The sequence below is a fragment of the Cebidichthys violaceus genome, unplaced genomic scaffold, assembly GCF_023349555.1.
Source record: "Cebidichthys violaceus isolate CVI_PGR_0920_01 unplaced genomic scaffold, fCebVio1.0.p SCAF_21, whole genome shotgun sequence".
NCBI lineage: Eukaryota > Metazoa > Chordata > Actinopteri > Perciformes > Stichaeidae > Cebidichthys > Cebidichthys violaceus.
The window spans coordinates 7,607,351-7,617,570 of NW_027176384.1; the positions used below are offsets into that span (position 1 = coordinate 7,607,351).

General features: G+C 39.6%; 2 protein-coding genes across 3 annotated transcripts; one reads left to right on the forward strand and one right to left on the reverse strand.

The window, feature by feature from the left end:
• Nucleotides 1–330: 330 nt before the first annotated feature.
• Nucleotides 331–5,526, reverse strand: tmbim4 (transmembrane BAX inhibitor motif containing 4). Its single transcript, XM_068717128.1, has 7 exons — nt 5,334–5,526; nt 4,710–4,818; nt 3,886–3,991; nt 3,603–3,636; nt 3,397–3,514; nt 3,245–3,290; nt 331–1,841 (listed from the first exon to the last, which is right to left on the reverse strand). The coding sequence occupies exons 1-7, from the start codon at nt 5,422–5,424 to the stop codon at nt 1,635–1,637; spliced, it is 711 nt and encodes a 236-aa protein (XP_068573229.1). The 5' UTR covers nt 5,425–5,526; the 3' UTR covers nt 331–1,634.
• Nucleotides 5,527–7,646: 2,120 nt separating this feature from the next.
• On the forward strand, nt 7,647–10,220 carry LOC137877315 (beta-2-microglobulin-like). 2 transcript variants are annotated; one of them, XM_068717133.1, is made up of 4 exons: nt 7,647–7,784; nt 8,932–9,204; nt 9,603–9,643; nt 9,759–10,220. In XM_068717133.1, exons 1-3 carry the CDS (start codon nt 7,721–7,723, stop codon nt 9,614–9,616), a joined length of 351 nt encoding a protein of 116 aa, XP_068573234.1. In that variant the 5' UTR covers nt 7,647–7,720; the 3' UTR covers nt 9,617–9,643; nt 9,759–10,220. The 2 variants fall into 2 exon arrangements, with proteins under 2 accessions (XP_068573234.1, XP_068573233.1); XM_068717132.1 differs by having other exon boundaries at nt 9,603–10,220.

Here is a 10,220-nt window from a genome sequence, read left to right on the forward strand (position 1 = left end):
TGACATTAATCGTATGAGGGTACTTCACTCATGTGTGTACTCACAATTCTTATTCAAAGTTCCCCCTCCACCTTCGGTCACAGATGTAACTTTGTGATAGGATCAGCAGAAAGTATTCACCTTTAAGTCAGTATTTCATATTTTTGAAGCATGTCGTTACATCTTCTACCTTCTTTTCGAGAATCGGATCAAATTCATCTGCAAGGTTCAGAAAAAGAAAATAAAAAAAATTCTGGTAAAGCCATTTGTTTCTGCTGTTAGCAAAAGGACAAAACCAATGTGTCGCTAAAAGACGAACAAAACAAAACAAATCCACATATCTTAAACCTCTCGGTTACATTTCCCATTCGGGAAAATATTGCAATCTTTATTTTGACATAACTGACAGCTTCATAAAGAATGTTTAACAACAGAGTTTACAGCAATTAAAGAGGCAATCATAAACCACAATCAACACAACACAATGACTATAAGACATAAATCTGCTGTTAGCCCACTACAAAACCAACACTCACTCGCATCTCATGAAGACATGTCCGACTGTAGTGTGAAGCTGAAAAACATTCCATGTGGTCTATTTGACTCATTCAATAGGAGCAGTTATAGCAAATGTCTTCATGACAATTATCCATATCTTGATGCTTGAGATTACTCTACAATCACATAGTATTTATCGAAACCCTCAACATTCAAAACTTTAACCGCAACACTTCAGTACTAAACTGTACACCGATACATTTACACCACTGAAATATGTACAATCACACATCAACAACCCCAGGCATGCGCTTCATTCAACTCAATAGACATTGAGTCATCTTCTTGCTGTTGTGCATCATGAGAGGTGCAGTGATACTGATGGAATACAAACTACTCATGTTTGACAACATTGAAGACATTCAACAATAAATTCAGTTTGAGAATAAATTAGTGGAATGACAGATGGGTGCGAAACCCCAATGAGAAATACTTTCAGAAAAATGTACTTTGAAAACTATTTAATGCCTCACAATATTATATTATATACATGTACACATGTATAATTATATGTACATATAATATATATATATATATATGTACATGTATACACTCAGTTGCCAGTTTATTAGGTACACCTTACGAAAGTGTTGCAAATAAATCCCCTTTGTTATGTTGGGTTTCTATTAGAACAGGTGGAGAGGTGGAGATTCAACAGTAGGACTCGTGTGTTAGACTACAGTAGTTTAAGCTCAGTGTTCCTAAGATGAGCTCAAACTAATGCAACTGAGTGTATATCACATGTGCAATGTATATGTTTATAGTAATAGTAGTATATAACACAGAAAGTGTCAATAGCACAAGGACAGCTGCAAATAAGCCACCTGGGGGTGCTAGCGGGCTCTATATCCAATCATGTGATGTACCTTTACGTCATTGAGCTGTTTCATAATGCGAGGAGTACATTTTGGTTTCAGATCAAACAAAACATCACTGATATAGATCTAATTAACTAAATACAAAAGATCAACTAGCAACAAAAAGCAGCTGGGTGAGATAAACAGAAGACCTGTGGACAGTTTCCTCTCTAAAATCAGGGTAATTAAACACAGGTGGTGCATCTCTGGGCTTTCACAGTGAGCCGAGTGAAGCGGCTTTCAGTGCTTCTTCATGGAATCCAGGAGACGCAGGATGTGCAGGAAGAGGTTGACAATGTCCAGGTAGAGGTTGATGGATGCCAGGATGTGCTCCTCAGGTGAGAGCTGCTTCATCAGCAGGTGGGTGTCGTAGATGATGAAGCCACAGAAGACCAGGGCCCCCGCTCCAGACATGAGCAGCTCGGTGCTGTCGCTGTTGAAGAAGAACTGCAGGCAGAAGAACAGTTAGCATGAACCTTGCAGTGTGTGATGTGAAGTGGGATCCGAGCAGAGGGACTTTGCCTGCTACGTGGAGTGGCTATTTTAAGAGACGGAATACCAGAGTTAGTCAGTAAACAGCCTCGAGTATGTGGACAATCGTGTTCCACAGCTTCCACATTTGGGTGGGGCAAATCAGCAAAAAGTCATCAAGGTAGACCTCATGAGTCTCCGACCTCGTTTTAGTCACGTCCCTTCGTTCTATTCATCGATTGCTTCATACCGGCTTCTGCCTACCTCTGAATGTAAATACTGATAGATAGATAGATAGATAGATAGATAGATAGATAGATAGATAGATAGATAGATAGATAGATAGATAGATAGATAGATAGATAGATAGGTGTGTAGGTGTGTGTGTGTGCGTGAGAGTGAGAGAGGTGAGTCTGCCATAGAGGTGTGGCGGATAAGAGCACAATAAAATCTGAGACATGAAATATTCACATGCAAATATTTTTGCATTTCCGTGTTGTGTATTTATCACGCCCACGGTGTGCAAAGGCTTGAAGAGTCGTTTCTGTCTCTACACATCCATGAAGAGTCGTCGTACAATTTAGGATCACCACAAAAAGTGAAACATGTTTAAGCTTGAGCTGATGTGTCTTTGCCCAACTCTGCATCGCCTACAGCCAATCTGTTCTGCCTCCATGTGTTCATGCCCTCTTTACAGTTATACATGCTTCACTGTTTAATGTTACCGACAGACAGCATCCTCACACTTCTGTCCTGCTCCCTGGCAGGTGGGTATATGAGCAGGAAAAAAACAAATATTATATATATATATATATATATATATATATATATATATATATATATATATATATATATATTTATTTATTTTGCCTACAGAGACAAAACCCACTTCAAAAAACTTGAATACATGTCAGTACAGCATTTTTCTTCTTACGTTATGTTTTTGATCTTATCAGTTTCCTTATATCTTGTATTCGTTTCTCTTTCTTAATTCGTACTCTCTCTTTTTCTTTGTGTCTGTCATTCGGAAGCTTTTCCTTTCTGTTTTCTCTCAATTTGCTTATTTCTTTCTTTAAAAATAAAAATCACACACACATCCACCACATTCATTTTAATGAGGCCCTTTTCATTGCTGCTCTGGGAGTAATGACACAGAGGGATCTGGCAAAAGAACATGGAGTAGTAGGGGCAAAAGAAACTGAAATCTGGCTCCTAGTACATTACCATGAATTCAGCTGGATAAACAAGATGGAGGATAAAAAGTGATAACTTTCCAGAGTTGTAAAACCCTTTCTCTTACTGTGCAGTGTTTTGGTGATAACCCTCAGGCTCATGGATCTGTTACTCTCACATGAAATAGACACTTTTATGTCACTTACCCTCATGCAGCTTGCAATGAGGAGGATCCACAGGCAGGCGAACAGTCTGTAAGGACACAACAGATCAGTGAAACCGACAGTGGCTCTCTCTGGAGGAGGGAGATAGCAGCACTGATTTAAAAACAACTGAGCGGTCGTCATGACACACTCACCCTGCTCCCAATTTGCTGAAGTCTCTCTTGGACTGGAAGGTGTAGACTGTCAGTCCAGCAAACACAGCACAGGTCAGGAACAAGGCTTGCAGTACAGTGGAGTATTCATAGAAGGTCACTGCGGAAAGCAAAAACTCTGCGGTTAGTCTGCAAACAGGTTTAAAGAAGGGAAAGTGACTTAATAAAAAAAATAAAAAAATACTTACAAGCTGTGGCCACAGAAATTGCTTCCAGCAGAGTCTGAAAACAAGACAATTAGTGATATTAGAGGCTCCTATAACAAGCTACTGTAAAGACTACAGTCACTGAACAGCTAAAATGAAATGAGTTCATATGGAATTAAATGGAAGGGGTTTACACACAGCCCCTATATGCTGGACCGTGTAGGATGTACTGTAGTGCTCCAACCAGCTAATCTAAATGTTTCCTTCTCTAACACTGAGCTAGTGAGATAAAGCTATTTTCTACAAAAAAAAAAAAAAAGCTTACAAATACGAGCAGCAGGTAGAGGTTGACTGGATGCTGGTGTCTGTACACGGCCAGGGCCACCAGAACCACCAGAGAGCCCAGAGCCGAAACCAATACCACAGCAGGACTGGGGAGGAAACCAGATCACAGTCAGACAGCACGGCTAACACAAGCTTCAAGGATATCATTCAGAAAAGGTGCGCAATAAATCAATTCCAACGTCGTTTTTTAAGTGGGAGCGGATGATTGTAAATACAGGATGATATCAATAATAGTCAAAAGATGACTATTTAAACAAACATATATACATATGGAAAGGGTCCAACTGTTGACACATCCATTATACATCCAACCCAACTGATATGGGCTGGAAGCACAACTTTAAAGGAATACTTCACCCTCAAAATGACCCTATGTATATCAGTTACTCAGCGTGTGTTACCTCAAAGTGTTGAAGAATACTTAATTTTAGTCGCACGCCTCAGCAGTGAACAAAGAATCCCAAAAACTAAGTAAATCCTTGATGAACTGAAGTCAAGGGGGTCCAGGTGCAACTCCAGCTAAAGCACATCTAATCGGATGTTCTGATGTAGTTTTGCTGCGATTAAACCGAAGGATTTACTCAGTTTTTTGGTTCTTCATTCATCTAGGGGGCATTCGAGAACAGCAACGTTTTCTTTAAGAAATCAAGGTAGCAGGTGATGAGTAACTGATGTATTTACTTTAAAATATCACACAATGTTATGGATAGAGATTCACATAGGAAAAGGAAAGGTCTGTGGTTCCCTAAACTGTTGCTGTTAAGTGGGCGATGAAGCTGCCTGGTCTCATCTTGTCATCCTCACCTGGCGTGGACAAACTCCTTGATAGTTTGAGAGAACATGAAGAGGGCAGAGGTGGCTGTGGTCAGGATGATCTGCACGCTCAGCAGGGTGTACACCTTCCTAAGGAAGTCTGATCAACAAACAACAATGGCGTCACGACAGTACAGTTGCTGAACCCTCAGCTGGATTGTACATTTAACGCTAATTTTGAACCAGAGGCTACGACTTTTGTGTTTATGGGTGAGAACATACCACCATCTTCTCGCTTTAAATGTGTGAGCCAGTATTGACAGCTGGATGTGTTTAATGATGAGAGTTTGGACCGGCTCGTTTATTTAACAGTAAGCGGTACAACAACATCAGGTAAGTAGCGTTAGTTATGTTTCACCATAGCTTCAGTTGACGTTATAGCAATGCTAACAACGTAGACGCTGGAATGGTTACGCTAATGCTAACTACTGGCTGACGTTTGGTTTCAACCAAGCTAACACTGTGCTAACACTTTTTCAGACACCGTAGTAATGAATGCTTGTTAGTTTTAGCTATAACAACAGTACAGTAATGTATATTTCTGCAGTAATGAATGTTAATTAGTGTTCGCTGACGTGGCTAGGTACGACCCAAACATTAGCTTACTTTACTTACCCATACGTATCTGGATACTGGCTGTGGCGACATTCGTGCCATAGTTAAAGTCGTCTTCTATTGAAGACCTGGGGTATTTTTCAGTACTCATCGTGTTTCTTCAACGTTTTCTCAGCTCGATAAAGAAAGGTAGCGTCAAGTCGTTACTGTGGCTTCAAGAGATTACGGAAACGCTGGTGTTTGAGAGGCGGCGCGCGTGACCAACGCCAGGACGTGACGTCGGCGAGCTGAGTAAATACCATTTCAACGTCATTTTAAATAATCTATTTACTCGTTTATGTCAAAACAGCTTTAATGGAATTTGTTTTATATTTGATGAATAAATAAATAAATAAATATCCTCTGATTTCATGTGTTTTCATGTTCCATCTTTAATCCTTAATGTTTCTGAGTAAATGTAATTTGTTGTAATATTTGTTTTGCCAAATCCCAATGGTCACCTGGTAAGTGGTTGAGTGTGAGAGGCTGCAAGGGCTCAAAATGATATAAATATGAATGGGACAGCACGTTGCTGCAACTTATCACGTTGCCATGAAAACAACAACAAATATGATGTATAATTGTGGGTATTTATTTTATACTTTGTACACCCTGATTTGAACGTCTTCAGGCTCTTTCCTCGCAAGATGAGAGGTAACTTCATTTAATCTATTTACTTGTTTTTGTCAAAACATCTTCGATGACAAAATCAAATATTTGATGAATAAATAAATAAATATCCTCTGACTTCAAGTTTATTTTTTGTTCCATCTTTAACCGTTAATGTTTCTGAGTAAATATAATAAGACAGGCTGAACACACGTGAGCCGTCCTTTTTGTTTACCTTTTTTTAACGTCTCCATGCGTCCACTGGTTACCCCGTGTTTAACGTCACATTGCTATGACTTGTGGGTAATTCCCTTAGGCTAAGTCAGCATACTTACGGAAAGGGTTCATAATGGGCTCAAAAGAGAGAGCCCTCAAACACTTGAGGATTTGACAGTGGGACAGTCCTAAATCTTCACGGACTTCGCGGGAGCGCGCCTCAAAGTCCGTAAATTCGTGCACAACCGCGCACTTCTTCTTCTTCTTCTTCTTCTTCTTCTTCTTCTTCTTCTTCTTCGGCTTTATGGAGGGTGATAACCAGCGTTATTCGCCACCTATTAAGTTGGAATGTGGAACAGAGTTTTATATCCCCTTATCCAAAAAAAACAACAACAGAAAAACGATATTTATTTCACTGAACACAAACGCTCTTTTTAACAATACATATTATGTACAATGGGCAATGTTGAGAACAGAATAAATGACCACAATAAAAACTGTTTTAGGTCGCATAGTGCACAGCTAGAACATAATTAATTTACACTACCCTTGAGTATTTCCTGTATAAAAAGTGTGTGAGTACGTAAACAGCACATACCGAGAAGAAACAACTTTCTGTTTGAAATAAACAAGCTAAAAAATAGGCTCTACCACTGGGCAAGTAAAGCTAAATTTCAGTTTATCTTTGCTTATTGACTGCTAGTAAAGTACTGACATACATAAATGAGACACATAGAGAAAGCTGGCTATAAAAAGCTCAGAGAATGAGTTCTCACGTGTTTCACCCATACATACACAGCTCATTTAAAGTCAGTGAGGGTAAACTGTTAATCTGTGCCCGAGAGCACGTTACTAATGCTGCATTTAAATAAAGATAAAGGATAAAGAGGTTTTTATTGTCATTGTAGTGATACAACGAAAATGATGTGGAAATGTCTAAATACACTAGTGAACACTACTACTGGACTTTACAACATATATAAACACATGAGGAACATTCGGGGCAAGTAATTGCTTGTGACCTCAAAAAACATAAGTCAATATACAACCACAGAGACCAAAAATATCAAAAACAATTATAAAGTGACACAAAACAACTACAATGAGACAGAAAATGGCCACAGAGAGACAAACCAAAACACAGGGAGACTGTTAACGACTACAAAGAGACACAAAACAACAACAAAGAGGCTGAGCAGATGTATAGTCTGTTTCTTGCTGCTATGTTGTAGAGGTGGAGTGACCTTTTGCATGTAATGAAATGAAACACATCCCTCTTACCATGGGGTGTGAATGTCTCATTGATTTCTAAAAGGCAGCAGTTTTTCTGCTTATCACTGCGGTGAATTTGGGTTTTTAGGGAGTTTCCACGAACCTCCACTGTCCACAATGAACCAAACCTGTGTGGGTATGTCTTACCTAGCAACAGTGTAATAGAAATTAAGGATTGGCTGGTGTCATGCTGTGGGCAGTCTTAGAGCACTTAATGTCTTTGCTCTGCCCTACGCTTTCGCTTTAGTTCAGCTCGCCGAGGACAGTGAACAGACGTTTCTGACAGACTGCAAAAGAAGAAGTGACCAAAGATGATGATTGCTATCTTTCTCACAGCTCTGGTAGCTGTCTCCTTTGCTGAGGAGCCCAAACACAGTGAGTACTATGTTTCTATGCTGTAATGTAAACCATACCATTTTGAACTGAAGAATACCAGAAAGTGTATCTCAAGTGAAAATGGCCTTTATCTTTGATGGCTATAAGGACACTAAATGACAGATGAATCAGGCTGTATGTTTTTGATAAGCAACATACAGAATACAAGCAGGCGGATGCTGTTGTAAGAGTCAAATGTAGAAGAAAAACAAACAATTATTTTAATTCGGTGGAATTCCCCTCACCAGTTTAAATTCAGTTTCGATTTCCTGTAATACCAACTGTGCTGTGACAGCACCCTCCACTGGCTCCAGTCCGGTACACACAGATCCTGATGAGGGTGTTGTACTACAGGGGGACTTTTCCAATGAGATCCCATTGGAAAAGTACTGAGAATATAGAGCAGCTTTTCCTCTGCTCCATTGTTCAGTCAGGTAGCATCAAATCAAAAGGACCCCCACCTTGGTAGTAATTAGTTTCATTTTTATTCTCCCATTTTAGGAGTTCACCTAGCTTACATTTTCTCATATGGAAGAGGAAAAACAAAAGTGACAGCTTATTTGTATTTTTTACATTACAATTACACTATGGATATCTAAAATGTTATTTAATTCATGAAATCTCAATTTAAAAAGGATGACACAAAACGTAAAAAGGTATTTTTTTTCTCGAAAGAATCCTATTGCGCATCCAGAATGTAAAAAAAAAAAAAATTTGGATATCTGAAATTGAAAGCCCTATACACAGAATGGCAAAAGCGAAATCATTTTTAATAGCAAGCATGACATGGTGGATATCTAAAATGCCCATTTGGACTGGGAACAATTAAATTACGGATATCTGCAATATGTATCAAGTCTGTCTATTTAATGTGAAATGTTGCAGCGCTCCTCCAACGTCTCATATAGGACGTTGAGACATCTGGGTTGAGATGTGGAGACTGTGAAGGCCGTGGCAAATGATTTCATATCATTTTCATAGAGATCAAACCATTCAGAGAGCCTTGTGACCAACATTGCAAATCATAACAAAAGAAAGTCAATGTCGTCTCCGTACCACCAGCAACCTGAACTGTTTCAATGGGACTGACATCAGTCGCTTGTAAAATGGTAGTTTGGCATAATTTCCTTCTCCGTGTCGCCTTTAGCTCCGCCCAAGGTCCAGGTGTACAGCCACCAGCCAGGAAAGTTTGGGGAAAAAAACATCCTGATCTGCCGAGTGAGTGACTTCCACCCCCCTGACATCACCATCCAGCTGATGAAGGACGGCATGGAGCTCCCCAACGCCAACCAGACCGACCTGGCCTTCAAACAGGACTGGCACTTCCACCTGACCAAGATTGTGACCTTCACACCCATGCGTGAGGAAGCGTACTCCTGCAAGGTCAAACACGGGTCGACCGTTAAAGACTATGCCTGGGGTGAGTCGGGGTCGGACAAAGTGTGTGTGTGTGTGTGTGTGTGTGTGTAACGTTCTTGTAACCGAGGGGCGAACAGAAAAACATAACATACAGCCAGCAAAGTTCAGGCAGTAAAGAGATAATAGATAAACATAGGCTGGGAATTTCAGTGTTTTTATATTTATTTATATATAGAGAGAATTAAAAAAAATGATATAGACCTCGATGCAGGTCTGCAGTAAAATACACAGATGTCATGTATCAAGTCATTTGCCCTCAATAAACCAGAAATACACAAATCAAATGCATCGTAAAGCATATGTTGATGCATATTTGGTTGTAAGTACAAATGTTGCTTCATCAGCTTTTATGACTATCGATTATAACAATCTTCTGAATGCTTTTTCTTTTTTCGACAGAACCAAACATGTAAAGCACATGTCGGCGGAGGCACAGATTGGTGAGCTGACGTCCTGATATCATAGCCGTCAGTGAAACCACGGTGTCACATTTAGTGGGCGTCACCATGTCTCCGTCTGCTGTATTGACGCTGTGATGTTGATTTCTCCATCCAGAGTGATGCCAGATGTTTTGCCCCCCGGCTACAGCAGCTTCTTTCTATTCATCACATCTCCAATCAACAGGATCACAGTCTTCTCTTTTTGCCCACAAAACATAAATATCAATATCATACTAGGGGGAATTCTTTTCTCAACTATTGAATGAGAGAGAGTCATGGGCTGCGGGGCATTTAGGTGTTTGTAATTTAGCAATGTGTTGCTTTGAATACTTGTTTTCCAGTTTCTGATACTGAAGTGTGTTTCCTGAAAATTAAATATTTCTTTGTTTCTGTACACAAAGTGTTGAGATTCAATGACTCTTTTCTCTACCTAGATGAGGCAATCAAATGCTACTTCTTCACATTATTAATTAATACACAAATGGGGTGTTCTTGATAGAAGTGTGATTTATCATTTTGATTTGTAATTTAAGATATTTGTTAATGCCCTCTTCTAAATAAATGTCTCTTAAAAACC